The sequence below is a fragment of the Gobius niger genome (genome assembly GCF_951799975.1).
Source record: "Gobius niger genome assembly, chromosome: 6".
Lineage (NCBI taxonomy): Eukaryota > Metazoa > Chordata > Actinopteri > Gobiiformes > Gobiidae > Gobius > Gobius niger.
Genome location: NC_136857.1, coordinates 8,752,945 through 8,780,760, shown reverse-complemented (window position 1 = coordinate 8,780,760; position 27,816 = coordinate 8,752,945). Strand labels below are relative to the sequence as shown.

Below are 27,816 nucleotides of genomic sequence, written 5' to 3'. Positions count from 1 at the left end.
TATCTAGCATCTAAAATGCAGAGCACTGGCTGTAAACTATTGGAGGAGAGTCTACAGTAGAAAAGTTTAACAACATGAACTATTATTCTTCATATATCCACATTTTTTAATGATGTGCACAATATGTATAATGACTTGATATTCATATAATGACTATCATACAGGCTACTACTTATTTTATTGAACATAAACATTTTAAACAAAGGTCTAGACTGCAATGTTGTAATTTCGGTGCTATCAAAACTAAATAATTTCTGTTGCATGATAGTATTTACCCTGCTATAGACTGTCGAGTCTGCTGCTGCTGTTGACCCCCGTGTCCCTCTGACTTGGTACGGGCCAAAATAATGCCGTAGTCCACTATCCCTCTCTATCCCTCTCCCCTGCTGCACTGCCCCCAACACTACTCCAGCCAAGGGAGAGAGAGCCACAACAACAGAGCGCACGACGTGTCAGTGTGTGTGTGTATGTGTGTGAGTGCATGTGTGCAAGACGCCAGGCAGCCGAGATGACAGTGTGAAGCAAACCTCGAAAGAACTGCATAAAAACACACTGGGGACGAGTGGAGGAGAACACTTCGCAGCCAAAAAGATCACAGAAGATATCCCGAAGATGAATGGCTTATGTATATGCATGAATGCTTTACAAGTCTAAATGGCCATCCACTGCAGGCACCACCAGCATCCCATCCTGATGCTTTGACCAGGACAGGACAGAGGAGACCACAACAAGAAGCTGCTTTAAAAAAACATAGTACAAGGATCATGTCGTCTACGGGATCAGCCAACCACAACAAGCGCTTGGCGTGTAAGTAACAAAGTAGCTCACATGGGATGCGGTCTATAGCATGGAAGTGATAAATTGCACTGCATTTTAGCACAGGCAGTCAAATAGCGCGTTGAAAGTAGTCACCGCTGGGGAATCGGCGTACGATTTACAAGAAAATGACATTATTTCGCCTGATTTAACTTTTATATAACAAACTGAGTCATGTCTGTCTGCATGCAATCCAGTGTAAATCCGGCAGTTACATAATAGCTTGGCTGATGTTGAAAGCTGCTCCCTAAGTGGATTAATTAACCTAAAACTGTAAGAAAAAATTACCCACATTAGACAGAATTCCCTTGTCATTCATGAAATTGCACCGGGCAGCCTAGACCCTTTACTGAATCAGCACTGATAAGGCGCAACAAAGCGGAAGCAAGTAATCACATTGGAGGGATAAGTACTAGTTCTTAGCCAATGCAAGGTCTTTACATAGAAACTGTTAAGACGAGCAAAGTGCTACCTGCTAACTGTGTTTTCCTCCTCAGGACATCGCACACTGCAAACAAAATGTGTTCTAAGTACGAAACTGAATTATACTAGTATGTGCTGTGCTTTGATGAAATAAGGAGCAGAGCTGAGGTCATTCCTGCATTTAGCCCTGAGTGCAGAGGCCCTAACAGTTTGGAAATGGGAATCATGGGCTGGGAATACGCTAATCTCATCACGTAAAGGGGGTGGACGGCTCAGGTTTATATCATATAGATATTTTAGCACTGCCTTGATGCACAACGAGAGGACACCACCAGCCTAAAGTCTAAACCAGGACCAACACATACACAACAAAATTGATAAAACTCTCTCTAAAATAAACTGGAATTGCCGGAGTACTACCTGAGTATCACAGTCGAGAAGCACTGTAATAGCCAACTATGGATCTCTCAATCAAATTTTGACTATAAAAGGCACTCTAAATTAGAAAAAGCCAGCGACAAACCTCTAGAAAATTAAAACAAAGCTAGAGTTATAAAAGCTCCACCCATCCCGGATCCAATTACATCAGTCACAGTTAATTTTACCTTGGGGTTACTTCATTTGTGCTTTATAAATTAATATAAGTTTGCAATTTGTCTGATTTATAAGTGATTTACACCCAGTCCTGATTTGATCTTGATACGGGCCTAGTTGTACTTGGAAGGCCACATCATTTATGAGGCTATACTTAGTGCGTAAAGTTTGAGAATCACCAGAAGCGATCTATAGAATATTGTAAAAAATGTATAGATCTTACTACAAAAGATAAGAACCAAAAACTAACCAGGAGATTAGGAATAACCAGCAGATTATTACAGGGACTCTATAATAACCTAGAGTCCAGTGTTATTTTTGCGATGCTTGTCTCTACAGTACAGTGAGACGGGTGGGGGGGTGTCTGTAGTGTTGCAGTGATCTTACTCATAAATGATTTACACTTGATGGACTGTTGTGGCGACGCGGGCCAGGGGAGCGGCGGGCCCGTATAGCCTCTGTAAATAATACTGGCCGGGGCTTCCACATGATGAGCTGTAAACCGCTGAGAGGGTGCCAATCCCGAGGGGAATTACGATTTTGCTGTGAGGAGAAGAAAGACAGATGAGTTGTCAGGCGCAAGCGGGCCGTGCAAAACAACTGCTTCACCAGCGCCTTTTTTTTTTTTTTAAACCCCACAGCTACTCACTTTCCCTACAAAACGGAAAGACGATCATGGGACTTCTGTGCACTGACCACAAGAGGATTGAACATGACGCCATGTGACTGTTCAGCTCAATAGAGGCATTTTTTTTCTCCCAATCTACTAAAGCGGTTCCCAGCCAGAGCCCTTGATGTATGACTGCAGCACTGCTATAACACAGGGGAGGTTATCATAGACGTAGGCAAGTCTAATGGTGCATGCACTCCGCTGAATTATTATGTCACGGAAGGGGATATTGACAAGGTAGGGGAGAGATGGTGTGAGGTCTAGAGGCGAGAGGGTGATTTGTGGTGTAAAGATGGCTGTAAACATTAGCAGTGTGCGGCTTAAAGAGTGGAGGAGGGATAGAGTCAGGTGCAATAACAACCCAGTCATGTGCTGTTCAGGTGTTAGTCCTGAGCCACGCCGCCACAGTGGGCCCACTACCTTTGATCCTCTGAAAAGGTGCAGCGCCTCCTGGGTTTGTCCCTGTTTAAGAGCGTGGTGTCCTGCACTGATCAACTCCTTTACCTCCTGTGCAGCTCCCTCCGCTCCACAACAGTCTTTCACCATCTTCCGGGAAGAGCTTTATCTGTTACCACCTCATTTGTCCCTTCCTTGTTTCCTATAGCGCTGTGACGCCTCCACTGTACTACAGCTATAGGGGGTTCTTGGTGCATATTCAGTGTTTCAGAAGAAGACATTTGTAGGTCTCAAATTAGCTCATAAGCTAGCTATTCACTTTAAAAAAAAACTGCTTTCTTCAGGACCATTATGAACTCTTTGCAGTAAACAATCCGCCGAACACCACAAAACACGGCAGAGACACAGAAAAGTATCCAGTAAAACAATGTGGAGCACAGAAAAGACAAATGCAGTACATAGCGACATTTACACGTTGCCATGACGCCTAGTCCTGTATAGTACAGGCCTTTACAAATGACGCATTTGTAGAAAGTGTAGCAGATGAAAGCAGTGATTGCAGTGAGATGCTGCACTTCTACTCCAAGACAGAGCAGTCCAAATACAAGGCTTTAAAGTGGCATGTATTGGGTGGTATTTTTTTGAGCTCCCGGGTGCTTGCATGGACATTCAAAAGCTCAAAATAGTGTAAATGCACACAGAATAAGGCTTAGCGGAGAAAAAATGGTCAAAATTGCAAGCAACACAGCTCCTTAGTGTGAGGTGTGAGGGCTATGGAAGGTTGCATAAGACAGTGAGGGAAACTGATTAGATCGGAAACGTTAAGCTGAGGTGAAAATTGGAAATTGTTTTCATTACATAACAGGGTAAAATGTTACAAAATGTGATAGATGTTATTTAGAAACAAAACTATGGATTGGTAGACCTTGGAAAAGACACAATTAGAGAATCTGTTTTTGGTTTGATTTTAAGTGACCTTTTATGAGCAAGGACCGTGTGTGCTTATAATAAGTTTAAATGTTCTGATTAGGGTCAAATGTGCGCAGTGATCCATTAAATGTCGACTCGGCTGGAGCTTTTTGCAGTTAGAAGTGCTGTTGTCACTGTGTTACACAAGTGTACCAGACAGGACTCAAAATACATCGGGGCATTTTAAATCCTCTACTCGCTGAGGTTGTAACGAGGATTTAGTTTTGACAAGTTATATGTTTTGATGTATTGTTTTGACACACGTTGTTTGGTATGCAATAGAATACATTCACCTCACGGTAATTTTATAATAAAAATAATTACAATAATAATAGCTTGAACTTGCACAATAGTTCAGTTAAGCGAGTTGATACAAGGTTTTCAAAATGCTATATTATAGTCATTATTCATTCACTCCACACTTGGTTACTGCCTGGGGGACTGAAGCAGGGATCACTCAGACACTACATTCACACAGGAAAAGAGGGTGAAATGTCTTGCCCAAGGTCTAAACCACTGGCCTTCCGAATATAAGGCAACCCACTCCACCATCTGTATTACCACCACCATTGTATTCTATCCTGTCGGCCCATTTGAGCAACAGAATAGAAAACACCCATTTTAAAGAGAGAATAACAAATTACTTGTTTTGTTACCTTTTTGTGGAAATCGCAGATGCAAAGTAGGTAAACTGCATCTCTGGCAAAGCCTGGGGAGAAAAAGCAAAAAATGTCTCTAAACCTTAAATGGTAGTTGAGAAAATAATGCTGCAGTGTAAGTTAAGAACTGTTCCAACCTCAGTGTCATGGATTCGAGTCCCCGACAATTTGCTGAACGTCTTTCCTTGCTCCTCTTCCCCTTTCACCTTGATCTGTTCTGTCTGGTAGAGCTCCAGGGCCAAATCCTAGAAAAAAACAACCAACAAAATGTTACTTAAGCTAAGTGATTCTTTATAAACTACAAGTAGAAAGGCTACAGGTAGATATTACTGTCTGCTGACTCCAATATTCATCTTGTCTCACAGCAAAAAAGACCCAGGTTTGATTCTGTGTGGGGTTTGCATGTTATCCCTGTGTCTGTGTCGGTTTCCCATAGCACAAAAAGCATTGACAGTAGGTTCCCCTCTGCCGCAAATCTCAATGCAACTTTCCTGATTTCAGGTGGTCAAAAGGTAACCTAGTCCCAGTTCAATTTACACTGTGCAAGCCAAACAATGACTAAATATGTGCCAGCAGTGAAGACATAGAGTACAGTGTGTATAAGTATTCTGTATGCAATAAGTATTCTGTAAGTATTCTGTATTCTGTATGACTAAGTGCGTGGGTAGAATGAGTCCAGTGGCCCTTCTGAAGAGAGTTTGACTTTTAGAGAACAAAGCAGAGAAATGGAGTTAAACAAAGATGGAGAAAGAGAGGCCTGAGGCGGCAGACAGAAATGTTTATTTAAGCGCGGTGTTTTTTTCTTTTCTTTCAAAGACTCTTTGAAAGTGCCTGCAGTCTTCTATGTTTACAAGATTTGGTTCACAATTTATTTGTTTTTCATTTCTTGGGTGCAACTGTGGCCCATACCACTACATGGTTCACACGAGAAAAAATGTATCAATATAAAACCTACTCACCGTGTTAAATTGGCGACCCAATATGGTTAACCTCGAAGAACCCTGTTGGGGGAGTTCCTTGGTGATTAATATTTCACTTTGTGTAAAGCAGAAGACAGTAAAAAATAAAGAGAATATAGAAAACATTATGGCACACTGATTTAGGGGCACAAGGTTATGAAAATTGTAATTGAGACTGGCAGCACTGCATAGTTTCAAGACTCTAAGGTATACTACTTTTTTATTTTTTACATTTACATTTAAAAAATTTAAAATACAAAATGCAGCAATTAAAAAAACAACTTGATATGTAAAACATGGCAGAGACGAGAAGCAAGGAAATCGTGTGAAATATGTGCTGGACTGGATTATGTTTGTTTAAGGCACTTCAGCACAAATGCAAGACAAATTTCCCTATCCGATCCTAATTACTAAAATATTACATTTATTATGCAGCATAATGAAGAAAAACTCTGGCCCTCAGGCGATTGCTCGGTTCACCAGCCAAATGCTGATGAGAAAAATATGAATTCAGATTTAAAACATGGTTTTCAGTTGTACAAACCCATATTTGAAAATAAGAATAGCAGAAACATGACCATAATGTTTTAAGTCAACCCCACACAGAGCAGTGACATGAGCGAGTGTGTCAGCTCAGAACACCCAGTGGCAGCGGCAGCGGGAGAGGCACAGTTACACAACCACAGAGGTTTGCTGGAGGTGAGCACAAGGACGATGCTCACTTCTCATGCACTATAGGCTTCATCTACATTGTAATGGTAATAAAACACAAATGTCTGGTATAGACTTTAAACCAAGCTAATAATAAATTCATATCATATAATTTGGATGAAAAGCATTAAATAGGCCCTGTTTCAAAACATTGGCACATGGGCTTTGGACTGGTCTAGATTATAAAAACTGTATCATCTGCCACATAGAAACCCACAAAGCACAAACAGAACAGAACAAATTATTTATTCTTTACAGATATCTCTATATGGCAGAGGTAAGCTATGTAAAAAGTCAAGAAAGCAAACATGGTACCATAATAATAATGCAACTATATGGCTTTACCAGCATTTGGGATGTTAATGTAAAGCTCTGACTTGCTATCCAGATATTTATTTTGCTTCCTAAAAATGTACAGTCTTTACACTGTCATCTGTGTGATGTATCTAAACATAGAAATGTGCTTTTGTTTTTATATGACAATTGTTAGATCTCACATTCAGTAACACAAATTGTTAACTTTGAGTACTACTTGATGTTGGTTCTGCTTCAGATGCAATCATACACACAACCACTAGAGGGTAGAACAGCAAAGAAAATCCAAGGAAAACCAGTCTAAAGAGAAAAATCGTGAACCTTGGATAACATCAATTTAAAACAATTACATCTGATAAATAACGCCTAAGTAATGATGAATTACACATGCTGATTTTGGGACAGAAACTTGGCCTTGAAAACATGAGCTGGAACACTCAGGCTGGTAACGGTGAATACAGCACAGGCCCCTGCAGCAAATCGTGAAGGGACCTGTTCTAAAGAAATGTGGTGTCATGGGAATCCTTGAGAGCGTTTCCCGCTGACAGTTTGAACATCAATATCTCTAGATCCATTCTGGTGAATCACAATGTCACTCCTTGCTTGTTCCGTTTGGTCTTACAGCAGAAACTGACAACTCACAACGTCACCTGGACAACAACTCGCGGCAACAGCTGAAGCTCAAAGACAGACAGCGCTTCTTTGAGGAGGTCTACCAGCACGATGTGGACAACTACCTGCCGTCCACTCATCTGCAGATCGACTGTAGAAAACGTAAGGAAAATATCACAGTTCCCTCCTGTAAATTGGCACACAAAAAACAACCTCAAGACACCTACAGCTCTCCAGCCGTGAGTCATGGGGATTTTCGGGGCCACCGGAGCCATCCTCATGACAGTGAATTGACTTAATTACTTTTTGACACATAAAACAAAAATCTGGACCAAGAAAGGGGGGAATAAGTTGTGTTACAATGTGAAAACAGCCCTGCAATTTAGTCACATATGATAAATACTGAAGCACAAACATTCACTAACCCAGAACTTAAACTAAACTGCACGTCTCTAGAAAACAATCATGTAATAGCTCATGCCATTAAAATCCATTTTTATAAGAAAATGTCATTCACGGGTAGGAAGTGCAAAGTGCAGTTATAGCAGTTCAGTAGTTTGTTGACTATGATTTCTTGTGCGTCTCAGTGGAGCAGTGCGGCTGTAACTAACAATACAATTTATAATTACACGCTGGAATATTCTGGAATATACTCTTCCTTGATCAATGGTTTTTTTTTTAAATGCTGAAAAAATAAGGAGAAAAATAGGAAAGCATGATCTAAATGAAGAGAAAGCAAGAGCATATTTTATTTGACTCTAAGGGGGTGTATTGTGGTATACACGTTCATCAGAATACTTTGACTTCATAAAAAACTGTTATTTCTCAAGATATTTTCAATATTATTGTCATTTTTTAACCTCTTACCAAGTGCATTTTCGGCTTTACCCAAATCTAAAAGCTTCTCGACTGGAGTTTACAGCCTATAGGCCAATGTAACGCCTCATTTGAAAGCTAAGACCTACATAAGCGTTTTGTTTCTTTTTTGTCGCTTTTTCCATCTCTTTTGTCCATTGCTTTATTTTGTCCTGTATTCATCACATTAGTGTCGCTCTTGTGCCACTTTTTTGTTTTCATTGTCGTTTTCATCGCTATTATGGTGTGTTTTTCATGAAGCTTTTGCAATTCCAAACTGTAGAAAATGTGCTCAGTTCAGGTTTGGGGTTAAGAAGTTAAACAAGAAAAACTTAAATCGTTTCTTCTTGGCCCATATTTCTGTAGCCAGAGGAGTGCACTTCAGTGACTTACATGGCATGTCACCCCTGGCGCAGTGATTCATATGTGACTGTGTCTGTAGCGCCCATGGGCAGCATCTCGTCCATGGAGGTGAACGTAGACGTCCTGGAGCAGATGGACCTGATGGACATTTCGGATCAAGAGGCTTTAGACGTGTTCCTCAACTCCAGCTCTGGACCAGAGGAGGAACCATTGACGCCGTCACTTCCAGGTTCGTCTGATCAGGCTCTCAGTCATCCAGGTCATACTAGACTCAATCCAGGCCAATTTTTGCACTATATTTTATTTATTTTATGCAGTACTAAGTAACTTGTGTACCTTAATAAATCCTTTCCGTAGGCCCTCTGGGGGTAATACAAGTATTAATGTGATGATTAGAGGGTCTTTCATCTCCCCTGGTGTCTCTAGCCAGAAAACCGCAACTTTGCTGCCACCGGATCGGAGTCACCAATACACACCAATGGAATCATGAAGAAGAAGCTAACAGGCTAACGGGCAAAGCTAACTGCGGGCTAGCACCTAAAGCTTGCACAGCTTAAACAATATTTACAGCCAAGTTTGAGTAAAAAAAAAATCTCCATTGTGCAACTGGATGTACAATATGCTATAACATGCTACGATACCTGTAGTGGCGCTCATGGCCTCAGGGGCATGCGTTGCTTAGTACTGCTTTAAGTTTTTGAACACGAACCTGTCCCCAATCACTTCTTCTTCTTAAAGCTAGTGCACACCTAGTATAGAAATGCTATTCACTCAAACAGTTATAGTTCTTGTCGGTTAAAAATTTAAGATTTAAAGGTTTAAACCATGATTAATATGTGGACCAAATCCTGTAATGAACAATGATCAAAGGAGAAAGCCTTTGTGACTTTTCTGTGAAGAGATTTATTCCAAAACTCCCGTGCCACACCCATTGCGTTACAATCAAGTGCTGTGGAATCATTGACTGACGATCAGTATGCAGGCATTTTACTACTGCATTTTACAACAGTATTTTACTAGTTAATTACTACTTCATTTTACTACTGACTAACTGTCCAACTGCCAAAACATGAACTGCAAGTGGTATACAAAAATCGCAAGCCTTTGAAGCAGTGCTATAAAATATATAGGTTGGGTTGTCTAAACTCTTAACACCCACCTTAACCAAGTGCATTTTCTCCGGGTCAGCTTTACCCCAATCTCAAAGGTGTAACATCTAATTTCCAAGCTAAGACCAACAAAACTCATCTTCCTCGCATTGTTGCTGCGTTGTCGTCAGTTTTGCGTTTTCATCACATATTATGTCACTTTTTTTGTTATGTTTTTATCACTTTTTCACCTTTCCTTTTCGTCACTCCTTTGTTGCAAACTAGAATTCGATTCAGGTGGGGGTTAAGGGGTTAAGGAAGCAGCAATTTTAGATTTCATCAATTTTGATAAGAGATCATTTTAATTTATGCCTTAGTAATGCATTTAAGTTAAGCTTAGACATGGTTTACACCCAGTTTAGTCCAATTCAGGTGTGATCTTGATCTTGGCCTGATAGTACAAATATTTTATGATGAGGTACTTAGTTTCACAACCACTGCAGTAGAACATTAGGTGGGGAATTTAAAGCCGCATTATATGAGGTAGCAGAATTTAAACTAAGTAACTCGTCGCTTTAATCGTTTATATGCATGAATTATTTAAACAATTTGGGCCCGTACAGTTTACAGATGGCTGTCTGCTCTTGCCTTATAATGAGATACTTAGATGTTTTTCAAAAACTAGTGAAACCTAAAGGAGTTCTCACGCATCAGTGAATCACACCAGTTTGGTATGCGACATTTCAACTCTTATCAGCCAATGTTTTTAAAACTTGACACACCCATTTCTGTGGTGCTTCTATGATATTTTTTAAGGCCGTGTTTAATTAAAAATATAGTACTCTTGAGATATTACTTTGCTTCCACACAGAAGCAGAGGAGGAAGAGGAGGAAGACGAAGAGGCTGAGGTGGTGTACAGAGAGGGAGTCCCACTAAGGCGCCAGAGTGAGGCCCAGAGCAGGTCTAAAATCCGGATAATGTCCACGTCGTCTGGGTCCAGCGACACAAGCGGGGCAGACGCAGACACGCCAGTCATCCAATCAGACGATGAGGAGGTGCACGCGGACACACTGCTGCTGACCACTGTGCCCCAAACCAGGGACGAAGAGAGTGAGGAGGAGGAGGAGGGGCAGAGAAGCACTCCTGTCTGACGGAAGTTTATGAATATGATCCTGTTATTTGTATTATGCAAATCCCAGCATGAAACTGGCTGTGACACTTCAATATTCTATCATTTTAACCGAAAAAACGATATATCTATATTTTATTATGTCAATGACTGGTCGAGCCAGTTGTGAAGGTTGTGTTTATGAACCATCGTTTGAACTTATATCAAGTTCATGAGTCATGGTATTCTGTGCAAACATGCTCTGGCAAAGTGCTTGTCACTTAACTGCCGGAGGGCATAGCCACTCCTTTTTGTGTCTTTATAGCACAGTGCCAAATTGAAAGGCCAGGTTGAGCCATTTGGATGGTCATAAACTTTAATGGTTTCCTAAATTAACTATTGAAACACATTACAGAAACAAAATTTGTTGTCACGCACACCATAAAAAACAACAACTTTATATCAAAAAGCATCAACTGCAAATGTTTCGTTTTTCAACACCTGCTGGTAAAACAAATATGAAAAAGTAAATATTTCAACAGTAAATTCAATATTTACGGCAGATAATGCAATTCCTCTATCCAAATTTGTCATTCGGTAAGAAAGGGGTACACAGTAAGATATGTCCTCCTCTTATATCCACTCCAAAGAGTCTCAAAAAGAACATTGTGTTTGTATAGCAGCAGCTGTATGCACTGAGGTTGCTGAAGGTTACACTTTTGTATGACGCCTGAGAAGAAAAACACGAAGAGCTTGTCTCAACAAAATAAAAGCTGGTTGTGAGTGACTGTAAATGTGCTAAATAAATAAAGATTCTAAGTTTTGACTTAAAGGAAAAGGTAAACCAAGCAGTGGGTCTAACACGGCTGTAAAGACAACTGGGAATGATATTTTTTTAGCAAGACATCACTCACTGGCATTGTGTATTTGAACTTTGCAGGCGACCTATAGCCAAAAGGTGTCTCCGTAAAGCGACACACAAAATACTGCAGTTGACCTTTGCATAAATCCGACCAAATCCCCAATAAGCCATATGGCCTTGTGACTGCGAGATATGCCTGAGGGAATGTTGAACGTCACAGCAGTCAAACTATATAGCATTTTTTTGAGACTGAATTATGTCTGGCTTGGAACAGCAGTCATTGCAAAACCTGACAGGTACATGCAGTATGTACACATATCACGTTCCATGTTTAGGAGAAGACATTTTGTGACACCTGTCTGTTGTGTGCATGAGGCTTGTCAATGGAAGTGTGTGTGCGCGCGTGTGTCTGTAAAGCATGCAAAACCCTATGAACTCACCCCTGGATTACAAAGGTATTGTGCTGTTCTGTGCTGAATGTCAATGTGTACCTGTTGGACTTCTTTATGTCAAAGTGAAATGAAAAGTGAAATAATGAAGGATTATCTTAAATGCTGTAATTAATATAATAAATATCAGTTTGGAGGTTTGGCTTTGGGAGTTATATTAATACTGTTAATACACTGGACATGCTGCAACAGGGACGGTTTTCAATGACCTTCTAGTGATGCTTAAATAAAATAGTCAAAATCTCTTTTTGTTCAATTCTGTTTTTTAAACTGGTCAAAGATTATCTCAAAAAGTGAGACAAGCAATGGGATGTGGTGGGATATGGGGTAGTACAACAGTAGTACAAAAGCAGGGCTCAAGATTGCACCCATTTTGGGCAAAATTACGACCAATATTATCATGGGAGTGACTAAATATTTGCCACTGGTGCACCTTCCCTTTACCTTCAAGGATTTACATTTACATTACAACCCTTCTCCATCGTAAAACTACTAAGAATATTGTTAAAGACACTAGACGTGGCCATTTTATGCTCACTACTGCCATCTTAGGTCTTACGCGTAACTGCAGCTTCTATATTAAACTTGTGCATGACGGCAATTTGGACAGTGCAGGATTTTAGAGGCAGTTCGGGTGAATAGGTCTGGGCTCATTCTCCACAATATATAATAGGACATGGGTGAAACATGTAGGGGGAGGAAAATACTTAGCTTCAACTTTTTAAAACTCTGTATAGTTCCTTTAGTCCTTTAGTTATGAATAATGATGTTTATAGAAGATGAATTGAAGTGCATAATTTGACAATCGGCACTGCTTTTAGGGTATTTTCGAGGCAAAGTGAGCAACCAAACCAAAATGTTAATTTAGAGTCCTGCAAGACCTCACCAACTCTTATTACTGTAAACACTGATCAGAATCAGAAACGCCAAGCAGAAATTACTCAGATGAGCATTTTAAGACCTCGACAGTTAAGAAAAGAGACTCGCTCCTCTCACTGCTGCTGCGTTCTCCTCCACAGTCAACATAGTTATAAGTCTTGGCTGTAAATCCTGTTTGTATTGAACTTAAAGACAATTCTAAAGCAGTGCACCTGAATTATGTCCTGGTGTGCCTAAATGAAGATACTTAGGCCTACCGGAACATCCAAAAAAAAAAGTTTGTCTGGAGACCTGAGAAGCATTGTATTTTCTACTTTAACTCCAAAGCATACACAACATATTATAACCCAGATAGTTAGGACAAGTAATATTGAACAATTATGCAAGTAGACTGAATATATTGTAGGGGAATCATTTCTTAGATTGTATCAAGATTCAAGTACACTGTATCATTGTGAAATCTTCTCTCTTTGAAACCTAGATTTCACTGTGATTGGTCAAATGGATGTGTCACTCACTCAGAGCTACTATAATTGTGTTTGCACATGTTCAGGCTTCTTGCTCGAGCAGTTTCACACGTGCAGAATTTGAGCGGCTTGAAGGGTTGCATTGATGTGTGACAGTGTGAGATATTTGCATATTAGACGGCTGCAAACAAGCCCAGTCTACATCTCTCTTCACAGAAATTATGATTCACATTTGAAGTGAACTATTTAGTGTAATTAACCACTATGTCTGGAGCAAAAACAACGAGATGTTCTTATTAAGGAAAAACTTGCTTATCTTTACATCAGAATACTCACATATCTACATAGGGTTTGGGCACAGTGTGTTATAGACCTGTGAGAATACGCCTTTCTTTTTCATTCGGGGTAATAAATTTAATTGACAGGTTTGATCAGAGGAGGCCCGAGGCACAAAGGAGAGGCTCTCTGCGGAAACAAGTTGGTATAGCCAACTGTTTTGTAGTATTGCCCATACATTGTCAAACTGCAAGCACAAGCACGCTAACAAAGCTCCACTCAATATTTCACTTCTCTATTGATCAAATCAGGGTTGCTTTACGCATTGTGGTTTGAGAGTGTACGCAAAACTCACAGCAGCACTCCAGCAGTAGTAACATCTCACGTGAGGCTCCTCGTGAGATCAATTACACTACAGCATACCATACTACCCAGCATGCTCGCAGGGTTAAGGTTTTCCCTTCAAAGGTATGTATTGAAAACATTCAACCCACAGCTGTGCTATGTGCTTTGTGTTGTAATACATAATGCAACTTTATCACAATGATGATATGCTGAAACTGATTGGGGTAAATATCTAAAGCAAAGTCGAGAGAGTTTTAATTGGCATCGCACTGCACCAAAGCACTATTATCTGCTTCACATCACTAAAAACGGTACAGTAAACTAGAACTCTTAGTGGTGGTCATTACTACTTTTGAACCAATAAGATTACTTTTGGCGTCTTTTCAATGTCAATACTGATCATATGTATGGCAATAAACATAAAATTTGGTGGCACAGTGGTACAGAGGCTAGTACTTGTGCCTCACAGCTAGAGCCCTAGTTTACCACTACAGAGTATGGCATGAATGAATAATGGCTTACAGTGTAGCGCTTTGAGAAACTTGGTAACACAGGCTTGTAAAGCACAATACAAGTATAAGCCATTATTACTATTAATAATACAAGTTATTTAATAACAATGTGTAAATAAAAATGATATAACCTTAAGTATTATGGTAATATTTAAATGACATAAAATACGTACAGTATTTTAAAGGCATTATACCTGATTCTATTTCTAGAAAACAAATTTGTTTTGTTGTCCTTTAGTGTATTGTAAACTCAAACAGTGGGAACAACACTGTGCATCTAGTTAGAAAACATTTTTTATCAAGTTTATGAACTTTTGGACTATTGGACTATTTTTCTAGCATTTTTGTGAAAGTGACCCTGCAAGTGTGAAATGTGCCTGTAAATTGTCCCTATGACGAATTTTGATGCTACAAATATGTTAAAGTCAGGAATGACTATGGACCACCACTAACATTTTAATTTAGTGGCTTCCTCTTTTGTTGTTTGTAATTTAAAGACAAACCCACTATACTGTAGATATGTAGATTTAATGTATGGCTAAGGTCACTGGAATTGCTTTTAAATTGCTGCCTTGCCTTTATTTTACATATGCGAGCATGGATGGATCCTGTGATGATACCCTAATGAGTAATGATGTGTTGATATATCTTTATTACTGATCTGCTGATCACTCAATACTTTTTGTGTCAAAGTGTGATACTGATGTTGAAACACAGTTCAGAAGCTCGCAAATGAGACATTTTGTGAACCAGATAAGGTGTAATTTATACATTCAGAAAATAACTTTAGGCTGATGAGCATTAAGTGAAAAGAAACTGGACTGGCCTTAATATTTTGCTAACCTTCCTTCTTGCAGCGGGTGATCTGCAACTAAAATGATTTGAAAAACATTTTTAAGATCCGAATTATGCTGCGTGATGCTGTAAAACGTGACTGTCCAATTGTACACCATTCTTATATAATACGTAGTTCTTCCACTCTGCATGTGAAAACCTTATTCTACCATTTTTCTATGCTGTAGACCAGCCAAATGGAGGCAAGTGATCATAAATAAGACATGGTAACCTGACACACAGCGCTTGCAGAGCTGTTTACCTGCATTCTGTCATATGAACACTTTACAACACATTTTCTATCTCCCTTTGAGCCTATTCACAATTGAGGTATCAGATCACACACATATGTGCACATGGGAACAAAACGTTCTTTGTCTCATCATGTGACCAACCAGTAACCTGCAGGCGTTGTGGGCTGTCTCTGTGCAGTCATTCCAGGTAGAGCTAACGTCCTGTGAAACACACCCACAGTGGATTCAAGCAACATGAGGATCGCTGCGCTGCTTCTGCTGGTAGGGTCCCCTTACAACTCATATTGAAAATGCTTTGTTGTACATTTGCGGGTTATTATGCTTTAACGTGTGGCACCAGGAAAGCATGCAGAGAAGAAGAAGATGATCTTTATTTATATAGCGCCTTTCACAGACATAGTCACAAAGCGCTTTACATCTCGGTGGTAGTAAACTACGTTTGTAGCTTCAGTTTCCCCTGGGGGAGACTGTCAGAAGCGCTCTCGCGACTACACACGTCTGCGCCAACGGACCCTCTGACAACCACCATACATTCACTCACACACATCATTCATCCTGGCCTATTGTGCATGTTTTTAGTGGTAGGGGAAACCGGAGTGCCGGAGGAAACCTACCCAGACACGGGGAGAACATGCAAACTCCACACAGAAACTCCCCCCCATCCAGGTGGGGATCGAACCCAGACCTTCTAGCTGTGAAGCGAGAGCACTAACCGCTGCGCTACCTTGCCGAGAACAAACTTTCTCTAAGGACAAACTTTGTATGCGTTTGAAAGCCTTCGGCTCGCAACTGAGCTGGCTGAACGAGTTCCTGTTGGCTTTTATTCTAGAACGTATGCGGGAATTAAAACCAAAGGATGCAGCATGTGATATAAGTATAGGAGGGGCAAGCATTTTGAAAGAAATCTGCAATGTTCAGAAATAATAATTAGGTCAACAAACTTGCCATGGTGTTGAAATTCTTTCAACGGATGCCTGTCGGTCGCATCCGTTATATTTAGATATTTTAGCACAAAAAAATTTCACCTAACTATGCTGGCAGAGAGGACATTTAACTTTGTTCAGGTCGAAACATTTTCAATGACAGGTAAAAAAAAAAAAGCCTATCATAAACTTCAGACCTGCCCTCCACATTAGTGCTAAACTACAGGATCTTTAGAAAGGCTCGAGTCACAAGGACACAACCTTTTTAGATTATGGTGAAAAAAAAAAAAGGGGAGATAAGTATAACAAAATATGATGAAAAAGTTAATTAGTTTTACATTGTTCTTTTCACTGTAGCAAAGCTCAGCACAATAGACCGCAAGTATTTCTAAACCCAGCATCACTATATTAACAATACTAGCAATACTATTTAATCCTAAAATAGAATTAATTTTGTATCGTTTCATTGATTTGTTTTTGTCTAGGCTGCGTCGGCAGCGCTGGCATGTGTGGACACAGGGTTGAGGCGCAGCAAACGGGTAAATACAAATGCGATACTGAAAATACTGAGATACAAAATGAAGTTAGAACACTAAACATGCAAATGTCAACAGGAAGAGCTTCTCGTGAGAGCCAAAAGACGATGGGTTTTATCTACAATCGAAATCACAGAAGAAGACAAAGGCCCATTTCCTATAGAAATATCCCAGGTAAATGGTACCGTAGTTAGTCCTTTCACAGCCCATATAGGAAAAAAGGACATGTGCAAAAATGTGTGATTGAACATGGTGACCTAGAATACATTTTTATTTCCTAAAGGATATATAGTGTGGGACCACTTGTGTAGCTATACACTAAAACTACAACTAGTTCAAAATTGAGGGTTGACAAAAACAAACATAACTATTATTAATCATCATCACTGAACAAAAAAAAAACTAAAATTGTGACAAAGAGAAGACATTTAGCGTTTGCCAAGAACACAGTAGGCTTCATTACATTTTGCCAATTTCTGATTCCTCTAATAGCCTCATTTCTTACTGTTTTTGTACAAATAGATGTACAATGACAAGCAGGGGACTGTCAACAACCACAGGTTTGAGATCAGTGGCGCTGGAGTGACAGAGGAGCCACTGGGGGTGTTCTCCATTGACGAAAACAATGGAAAGGTCTTCGCTCATAAACCTGTCGACAGAGAAGTAAAAAGCTGCTTCCATGTAAGTTCCACTCATATAAAACTACTTTGACAACCTTCCTTAAACTTAAAATTTCAACGGGCCATTTGCAGATCAAGTTTGACATTTTGAACAAGGACACTGGACAGAAAATTGACAAGGAACTCTCCTTTGATGTGGAAATCAAGGATATAAATGATAATGCACCTACATTTTTAAGGACAATGATAGTGGAGAAGATCCCAGAAAGTGCTCCAGAAGGTATACAGTATGGTCTACGTAGTGCTGACTTGAGAGCACTGAAACACTAAGACGCTTCTCCACATTTCAGGTTACATACCGGTGCGCCTAAATTCAGTGGATCCCGATCAACCGAAATCCATAAACTCATCAATGTCAATCAGCATGGAGTCGCAAAACCCCAAAGAGCCCAAGTTTGAAGTGGAACAGACTGACGAGAGAACGGCTCAGCTGAAATACAGCGGGTGCCTTGACTTTGACGTAAGCCTTTGTGGTGGATTGGGTTAGGGTGGCTAAATTGGAGAAATCTTTAAAGCTCTAACCTGTTTGAAATGCATTTTTCAGAAAGTAAAAAGGTATGATATCATTGCAAAGGTGTCCGATCACGGAAAACCGCCCCTTTCTTCCTCTGCACAAATAACCCTTTTCATCATGGACAAAAACACTCATCTACCGACCTTTAAGAAAAATCAGGTAGGCTATATCAAGTGCATACGCCCCATATAATTCAAATATTGGCAAAAAAAACATGTATATTTGTGTATTTTCAGTATTATGCAGAAGTCGATGAAATGGTCCTCAAAAAGGGGCTTGTAAGGGTCCAAGTTGACGATAAGGACACGCCTGGTTCTCCTGGGTGGCAGGCTGAATATTATTTTGTCAGCGGAAATGACGATGGGGTCTACGAAATTGAAACGGATCCCAAAACAAATGAGGGCATCCTTTCAATTGTAAAGGTGACGAATATAAAATAGTTTGCAACAGAAAAGTATGATATCCGGCACTCATTGTTAGTTCTTAATTAAGGGACAAAGATAAATTTGTTAAAATAAAACATGTTCTACAAATTTTACCATTACAGTTAAATGCAAATTCATTTTCAGAATTATGACTAAACGTTAAGATATAATAAGATACGGCGCCTGCATCTTTACAGAACTGGCCCGGGAAGACCACATAGAAATATTTTTCAATGTAACACTTCCTGTTTTTCAGCGTAAGGACCTTGAACGAACAGCTAACATCTCGGTAACAATAGGAGTGAAGAATAAGGAGGAATTGTTTCACTGTAAGCATATACCTGGCCCAGTTCCCAAACCCAACACAGCCGAAATCATCATTAAAACCATTGATTTGAATGATCCGCCCAAATTTGAGAAAGATAGAGCTAATGTGTACCAAAAGGAAGAGGAGCAACCGGGACGAGTCCTGTATATACCTACAGTTACTGACGTTGACTCAGAAGTTTCCAAAATAAAGTGAGTTGGCATAAAAATATTAATTAATTAGTCAATATTTTTGGCTGGATTTGGTCTTACAAATTGCTTCAAAATGTTATCAGGTTTGTTCTATTGGATGATCCTGCGGAGTGGATGCAAATAGATCCAAATACAGGAGCAGTAAGTACCAATAAGAAGATGGACCGAGAGTCGCCCTTTGTTGATGACAATAATGTGTATAAAGTCCTTGTTGGCGCGTATGACGACGGTAAAGAGGCCTAAATGCATTACTTTGTCACAGCCAAAATTGACACACCAATGACCATATCTGTTGTTTTTATGTAGGAGAGCCTCCAGCCACGGGAACTGGCACGCTCTTAGTTCACCTCAAGGATATCAACGACCACAAGCCCATACTGCTCAACAACAGTGCGATATTCTGCCACAATATGGAAAGAGTTCCCGTGAGGGTCCAAGATCTGGATGCCAACCCCTTCAGTGGACCCTTTGCCTTTTCATTTGATCCGAAAGACAAAAAACTAAAAGACTACTGGAAACTGGATCCCAATTTTGGTATGCGCTTCTGTCTTAGCCAGATCAATCATGTTAAAGGAAAAATGTAAAAATCTTGTTTTGGCATCATCAGGTGAGGAAAGTGGACTAATGATGAATGTACCTCTTGCTTTTGGCAATTACTCGGTGCCACTAATAATTATGGACCAACAAAACGAGATTAACAGAGAGACATTCTCTGTAGTGGTGTGCGAGTGTGGAAAAACAGGGGCCTGCCTCACACAGCCACTGTCAGTGAACGTTGGGGGAGCAGTCATTGGACTAATAATTGGATCTCTTCTACTGTTTTTACGTAAGTAAAGAGTACATAAGCCACAATACTGTATCGTAATATCCCTGAGGTTTTATTTTTAACACAGCTAAAAAAAAAGGAAAATAATGCTTTTTTTTTTTAAATAATAGGTGACTTTATGCGCAAAAGTCCTATATTAGTCATGTCTTATCAAATAGACATCCAATTTAGTCTTGTTTTTGTCCTAATAGCTTTTATTTTAAAATATAGTTTTTTATTAAATATTTCAACATTGTTTTCAAGAAAGCTATCAAATATAGATTTTTTTTGCTCACAACTTTCAGCCTTATTTCTCATCTGACTCTATAATGACTTTTCTTTCAGTACTGCTCTTAGGCTTTTTTTGCCATTGTGGAAAGACATTCCAGCCAATCCCTGAGCCCACTATTGATGAGGGACATCAGACTCTCATTATGTACAATCAAGAAGGAGGCAGCTCCGAGTGCAAGGTGAGTAAAGAAACTCTGCAGCACCACATATGCAAATCACAAAAACGAGAGCGTCACCAATTCACACAAGACTTCATGACTTCCTGCTCTGTTCCAGGCTGAACCCGCCATGTTTTTGACGACAACAACAACTACTATGACAACAAACAACATCACTGCAGTAGATGGTCAGAAGATGACTCAGGTATCTGTGCCCCTCTACAGTCCACGGTCAAATACATGAAACTGCTGTCAAAATCAACAGTGCAAGTCCTCTGTGCAAGATCTCTTCATGCAAAAATACCCATTGAAGACGTCGGCACAGCTTACTTTGATACAAACCTGTGCTGTAAATACTAAGGAGTGCTTGAGAAGGACTGATACGTGAGTCAGTTGTTTGGAATTTGATGTTGACAACCAGAAGGCGTCGGTATATTAGATCTTGATATAAGGCGAAAGTGTATTTATGTGCAAACACAATTGTAGCTATGTACACACACGTAACAGACATCAATGTAAAAAATAAACTGAAACTAACTAAAAATGTATTTCCTTAGACAACATTACGTTAAAAGTCAAACTGCTTGCGTTATTGCCAGTTGAATTGCCAGTTAAACATTTACATTTCTTCTGATTGTCCGTATCAAGCCCATGATATCAACACTTACAAGAGAAGAGACTGAGATGTACAACAAAGTAAGTCATTAACATTAAAGAGAAAAAAAATAAAACATGCACTTTTGCTTGATTATGGCTTTTGTGTTTGCATAGACCAACTACGAAGAAGGTTACAGCACGTTTGACTATCACTCAGGAAGCAGGAGAGGCAATGGGATGTACAACAACCAGGTGAGTGAATGCCATGTTTTAACTAAATCAATATCACATTTTTTATCTGGAATGATCCATTAAGTACATTGAGAATCAAAGAACACCTTTTATTTTTAGGACACATGGACCAATAATATGGGCACGTACCTGGTAAGTCAAACTGCTGATAGCGAAGCACTGCCAATAGGGCCGATATGTTGGTCTGTTTTGATTCATTTTAAGCCTAACGAGTATGGAATTATTAAAAACAGTGTACTTGTACGAATCCGCAAAAGTATTAAGAGCCACAAGAATTTTTAGGCCTCCACTATGGACATAATAAAATCGATATGTTGGGCGACCAATTAGGGGTCTCTCTCTAATATGAAGACAATATGAGGCTGATTTCTCATCCTTGTAAACAGGGCTCATCACGGCACAGCCGCTACAGTCTACAGGTCAATCAGCACATCACAGACCACCTACACAGGGTAAGACAAAGCACTTCAAATGTTTTGGATCACAAAAGACTTATTTGATGTGCTCATTGTTTCTCCCAACAGAAACTGCAGGTGCTGACTGGAGGCCAAGCTGAAGAGGTAGATTACCATCCCCATGAGTACGCCTATGAAGGGGAGGGCAGCATAAGCCGTGATCTGGACCAGCTTTCACTGGCCAATTTGGATTTGGAGTTTCTGAATCACTTGGGACCAAAGTTCAAGATGTTGGGAGGAATCTGTCAAGAAGCCATTGAGGAAAAGAACATTCAGTTTTAAGAACTTGAGTGACATGAGCTCTTTGGGATTCCCGAATAAGGAGACAAATATTTGTCTGACAAATATCTCCATAAAGCCGAACTTAGCACTGAGCCTAAGGCACACTAGCACAAACCCATGAAATGGGTCTTTAGGTCGAGCTGCGCTTGCGTGTTTCATGAAGATTAACTTGTACTGCACTAAACTGCCGGGAATTTTAATGTGTAAATAGTGAGCGGGTCTAAAACTAATACAATCTGTTCATCGGTGCATCAGCTGTATAGGAGCTTTGGATTTATGTATTTTACATGATAGCCAGTATTATTTAGATGCTTCGCTAAAGCCTAACAAGCCTCACAAGTGTGTGCATGCAAAAACCCGGGAAATGTATTGGCAGCAATTTATGCTTGAGTCATCCTTCTTGAGTTATTAGTTAGATTGATGCTTTATGACAGCGAAGAGAAAGATTTTTATATTGAGCAAATAGCAAAACAGCTGGTCAAATGTAATTTATTAATTTCAAGGTGTGTTTCAGATTTTGTAAATTTGTGAGCTGGATAGTTGTGCATAGATGGAGTTTCATTTGTAATTTTCTGTAATATAACATGGAAAACCAGGCATCTCTGTTCTTGTGTGAAATACACTACATTTGGAAAAGTCAGCACCAAAAATGTGGGAATGTTTTTTAAAAGTGAAAAGCAATTAGCAAGATCAACATCTATAGCATGAGGAGGACGAGGTTTTCACAAAAAATACAAAAGGAAAAAAACATGAATAATGAAGTCAACTGCTTTAAAATCGTGTCAGTAAAAAGGTTAGGAGGGTGTGACCAGGCGCAAGTGAACAAAAGTTTTGAATATCATTAGCAGACGTACATACTGCTATTAAATACTGCTAGCTCAATTCTCACGAACCTCACTCGTCAATCCTGTTTTATTTGTATAAGCGGCAGGCTAAAGCTGGCTGAAATTCAAAACTCAAAGTGTGAACGCAGCTGGGTTCAAATTGGGATACAGTATAGTTGTACCTGTTGTGTCCATTCTGCATTTCCCTCAACACAAGCAGCCTCTTGAGAGTTCAATTCTAAAGACAAAAAGTAAAGGGTTAAATATTGTAGTGTAGTGTAAAGTACTAATGTCAATTGTAATGACAAACCATTATTTGTAAATGTATTGAACATCAATCCAAGTAAAAATGAGACCATGGCATAAAAAGCTGTATTGTATTTTCTTGTCTATTTTTGATTGAAAATCATTAAGTAACAAATACATTAATTTTGTAAAAAGTGCGCCCTCTGCTGGCTTCTTCATAAATTAAAAAAGGCCAGGATGAGTGAGTGCGGATGAGTGAGTGTGGATGATGGACAACGGATGGAAATTCGCCCATGGCTACAATCCAGTGTGGCTTGTTTGCATGCATGTGCATGTGTGTTCATTAACACACACTGTCCCGAGCAAATAAAGAAATAAAAGTAAGAAAGACTTATACATGCATTAGCCATTTCATTATTAATAAAGATTAAGAGTAATTTAGCATTATCAGTAGAGGAAAAAAAATTCCAAACTGTGAAAAAGAATGCCATTGATCAATAGTAGTAGAAGAAAGTAGTAGAACATTGACCTCTACCTTTTTACATAAACGTAGTGTCAATCTCTTTGGTCCTCAATCATTCAGGAGTAGTCACTTTTAGAGTTTATAATGATTTCTGATAAGTTTATAATTCCGAATGATCTGAAGAAAGTAACACATTATAACCTTCCTATGTGTTCCTACACATTAATGAGAGTATCTAAAGTATTCCTGTACACAAACATAACTAGTACATTACTGTACTACTTATTTTAAGAAAGCAGAAGATTAGGTGTTTTGATGACATTTATTTAAAGATATTTTATTCATCTAACAATAAATAGCTGAACTACCTCATCAGTGTCTTTTAAGTTTTTCATCTTCACATCCATCTCCGAGTGGATGTCCATCGTGAAGCTCCCTGAGGTGCAGAATGAGCTCCTCTGTGTTCTGACCAGTGAGTGCCGACACAGGAATAACCCTTTGCTTCACAAGGCCTCGCAATGTCTTGAGCTTCTCTGTGGAATCAGGGAGGTCCATCTTGTTGGCTATGATTGCATGAGGCCGACCTGACAGACCTGCCTCATACTGGTCAAGTTCATATCGCAGGTGTTCCAGCTGAGTCCAAGGCTCCGGAGACGATATGTCCAGGACAAAGAGGAGACAACGGCAGCGCTCGATGTGTCTGAGGAAAGAAAGACCCAGGCCCCGGTTCAAGTGTGCTCCACGGATGATGCCAGGGATATCAGCAACTGTAACGCACATTTTTCAAGTTTTAGAATAATTCATTGTTTTTTATCGTTATTTGCCCTCATACCTGCAACTTGCTCATGATCCCTGTAGTTGACGATTCCCACATGTGGACGGAGAGTGGTGAAAGGGTAGGCAGCAACAGCCGGCTTTGCATTGGAGATTGCTTTTAACAAAGATGATTTACCAGCATTAGGAAATCCAACCTGCCAACCGAGAGAAAATTGGAACATGTGGTCTGCAGAATGATCAATGCTGTAGTGTAAATATAACCATTTCACTCACTAATCCGGCATGTGCCATTGTGCGTAGCTCCAGCTGGAGGACCCTCTGCTCACCCATCTCTCCAGGAGTAGCCGTCATAGGGGCACGATTCTCATTGGACAGAAAAAACCTATTCCCTTTCCCCCCAATGCCTCCAAATGCAGCCACATACTCCTGGCCATGGTCTGAAAGGTCTACTATTGTTTCACCCTCTTCTTTCACGATGGTGCCAAGAGGTACCTTTGAGAATACACAGAATTCAAAATAAAACAGAAACATGCAGTAACAGTGCATTTTTATTTACTCACGCTAATATGAGTAGGACTGCCATTGCGACCGTAACAGTTCTTGCTCGCCCCCGATTGACCATTTTGGCCGTTGTAAACAGAAACGACTTGTGCTAGTGATTTCACAAACTTGTCAGCTGAAAAACAGCAGAAACAAGACCAACTTATTATTAAAACTGCCACTGAAACATCAAGCAGCTCTACTGCGGGGACTCTCGGACTGTAACAATCACTCGGATAGCTTTGTGGCTGGAATAATACATAACAAATTTAGTAATTGGTAATCATTATTATAATAACAGTTTTATAATGTAGTCAGTGTGATGAATATAATTTGTTATGTGGAATTATTTTTAAAATCATATCACCATTTCACCTTCAAACTTTAAATGGATCAAATTTTATATTTACTATATTTTTTTCCAAGGCCAATAAAAAAAAGATTGTGTGCTCGACGATACAAAAAGATATTGCTAGCGCACTAAAACAGTCATGAGCTACAGTCCTGCTTGACATTTACCCTTGATGATGATACTGCCTCCATCTCCTCCATTTCCTCCGTCAGGGCCGCCCCATTCTTTCCGGGGCTCGCTGTGGAAGGAGCTGGCGCCTTTCCCACCAGAGCCAGCGACAAATTTCACGCGCCGGTGGTCTACAAAGTACCGAGTCTGTGAAAACAATAAATTGTAAGTTAACTTTACAATGAGGATAAAAACTCAATAAAGATCAATTAAAAAAACAACTGGACTCACAACTACTAGGCAATGAGGATAATGTAACTGTGGGATAAGATAATACAATATCCAAGTTGAGTGTCCCCAAAGTGTCCCCTAAAGCTTCAGATTTCCTCCTCTTGTGATGACAATACCTACAATAATATTAATAGTTTTTCTCTTTCTCTTTGTCCCTGTTGTAACATATGATGTCAAAATACAGTGTTTGCTCTAAGGGTTCTGTTAACTCAAGCATTGAATCAACAATGTCAATGCATATCATAACTATTAAAAGGCTGATTAACAAAATGTATATCTTACAGTATAGAGTTCGGGAACTGTGAATTAAGCACTATGGGATTAGCAGCAATTGTAAACAAATGGAGATTTTAAAAGTTCAAATACCGGAGTTACTGTTCACATTAAAACACTTTGACACCACAGTGTGTTAGATGGATTTACCAGCAGTAACACAGCAGCAAACAGATTTTTCCCACGACTATCTTCTCCACTTTTTATACTGTTTAAAGCTAATGTTAGTCAATGGAAATGTATGCTAACAGCTGCAAAGATGGCAGATCTCCATGGTAACTGTGGAATTTCCCGAACTCCATAGAAACAATTCATTTTCTTTTTGAATATAAAATTAGAGCATTAAGCCATGACATTCACATAGGATGAAGGCTACTCACAAGTTTCTTTTCTGACAGCTCTCTCTTCTTCTTGTTGGGCTCAGTCCTGGCTTTGGCACACAGACAGCGGTTCGTGCTAAACTCCCTGGCTCGGCTGGACGATGTGCTTCTTCTGCCATAAGCAAAGCACACCAGGGGCTGGTTTATCCTCGCAGATGAAAGGTCAGGGTTTAGACGATCAATAAACGACAACCACCGACGGAATGTCACTCTGGCGAACATCATCGGAGCAGTCCTGTCATAACATTAGTAGCGACTTGGTGGAGAAGCGGTAAACTCACTTCGTTCAGACTGGAGGCGTACACTTTAAGTAAGTTTTATATTTAAAAGAACTATATTAAAACAACATACATTTAGAATAATGTTAATACTTCGTTTTCTACTGCTTTTCACTTCGTTCGCGGCGTGCGTGCCCTACGGATACCGAGAAGGACATGTCGTGCTTGTTTATGACTTTGGTGGTTTAAGCACGGTACTGCCACCTAGCGTTCAGGAGTATTGTTGAACTTTACTATAAAATATAAATAAATCGAGAAATATTCCTTTGAAAACCTTTGCTGTGTAGATCACTGACTTAAATTCAAGAAAATACATTTAAATGTAAAAAGATCCAGGCAGCATAATATTATTTAATATTTTTATTTTTATTTAGAAATAGGCTTTTTTGTTCTAAAAGGAAAACAATATCAACCAATTAGTCTGTTTTTTAATATATATTTTGTATTTAATACATCTAAAAAGGCTATGAACAAATAAAGAAAAATCAACAGAAAGAAGAAGAGGAAAAACAAACAGAAACAAAAAACAAACAAAAACAAACACAGACAGTACCCCACACCCAGTCCATTTACAATATGTATGTAGACATTTACAAAGCTATAGAGAAGACATATATACCAAAGGGTTAAAGTAAAACATTATGACTATAAATAGATCAATATAAAAAAAAGCAAAACAATAACAATATGTACAATACATGTATATACACATACATACACACATATACACATATATATATTCACACGTAAACACACACACATATATATACCAGCATACATACACATATGCACACTCTTACCTATACAATTCAATGTAGTAGAATGACATATATAATAATGACTTTCAAGTCTTTCTGTTACTACCATCTGCAAACAATATAACAATATTTACAGATAGTAATATCAATATTGACAAGGATAATTCCATTTACACAAAAGAAAAAAGAGAACTCTACATATATACATATAACACTCAAGATAAATTCATATAATGGATCCCATGTTTCAAGAATCTGATTCATTATTATCAAACCTAAAAGCTGTTTTTTGCATTTGCATAAATGCATTCTTCTTCGTTGATGATACATTACTAAGTTGATATAGATCTCCAAGGATGCAGGTTTGCGGAGTCATTGGAATATCAATGTGAAGTTATAACATGGCTTCGTTTGTCGTTTTTGTCCACAACTCCTTTATCCTTGGACATTCCCATAATGAATAATGAACAAAGGTTCCCTTTAGCTGCCTGACATTTTATGCACAAATTGATATCTAACCAATTATTCTGTTAAAATAATAATAATGTTATGTTTCTACTTTGAAGTACTTTTCCTTATAAATCTATCAAGGAAAGTTTATTCAGTGATGTATGTAAGAGATTATTGTGTAGATTATTGGAATATCTCTTTGGTTAAGGACTGACTGGAACA

General features: G+C 39.2%; 3 protein-coding genes across 4 annotated transcripts; 2 read left to right on the top strand and 1 right to left on the bottom strand.

The window, feature by feature from the left end:
• Positions 1 to 355: 355 nt before the first annotated feature.
• LOC306964782 (dysbindin-like) lies at positions 356 to 10,968 on the top strand. Its single transcript, XM_079558935.1, has 4 exons — positions 356 to 807; positions 7,137 to 7,286; positions 8,422 to 8,571; positions 10,302 to 10,968. The coding sequence occupies exons 1-4, from the start codon at positions 624 to 626 to the stop codon at positions 10,580 to 10,582; spliced, it is 765 nt and encodes a 254-aa protein (XP_079415061.1). The 5' UTR covers positions 356 to 623; the 3' UTR covers positions 10,583 to 10,968.
• Positions 10,969 to 15,492: 4,524 nt separating this feature from the next.
• Positions 15,493 to 22,900, top strand: cdh26.1 (cadherin 26, tandem duplicate 1). Its single transcript, XM_079558931.1, has 19 exons — positions 15,493 to 15,678; positions 16,826 to 16,879; positions 16,955 to 17,050; positions 17,399 to 17,557; positions 17,629 to 17,776; positions 17,847 to 18,016; positions 18,101 to 18,229; positions 18,307 to 18,492; positions 18,752 to 19,014; positions 19,098 to 19,243; positions 19,321 to 19,548; positions 19,622 to 19,840; positions 20,165 to 20,289; positions 20,387 to 20,473; positions 20,917 to 20,964; positions 21,040 to 21,117; positions 21,217 to 21,249; positions 21,504 to 21,569; positions 21,642 to 22,900. The coding sequence occupies exons 1-19, from the start codon at positions 15,652 to 15,654 to the stop codon at positions 21,852 to 21,854; spliced, it is 2,475 nt and encodes an 824-aa protein (XP_079415057.1). The 5' UTR covers positions 15,493 to 15,651; the 3' UTR covers positions 21,855 to 22,900.
• mtg2 (mitochondrial ribosome-associated GTPase 2) lies at positions 22,861 to 26,533 on the bottom strand. Of its 2 annotated transcripts, XM_079558932.1 has the most exons (7): positions 26,109 to 26,533; positions 25,224 to 25,371; positions 24,725 to 24,840; positions 24,438 to 24,656; positions 24,220 to 24,358; positions 23,756 to 24,154; positions 22,861 to 22,916 (listed from the first exon to the last, which is right to left on the bottom strand). In XM_079558932.1, the coding sequence occupies exons 1-6, from the start codon at positions 26,331 to 26,333 to the stop codon at positions 23,760 to 23,762; spliced, it is 1,242 nt and encodes a 413-aa protein (XP_079415058.1). In that variant the 5' UTR covers positions 26,334 to 26,533; the 3' UTR covers positions 22,861 to 22,916; positions 23,756 to 23,759. The 2 variants fall into 2 exon arrangements, with proteins under 2 accessions (XP_079415058.1, XP_079415059.1); XM_079558933.1 differs by lacking the exon at positions 22,861 to 22,916 and having other exon boundaries at positions 23,637 to 24,154.
• Positions 26,534 to 27,816: the final 1,283 nt, after the last annotated feature.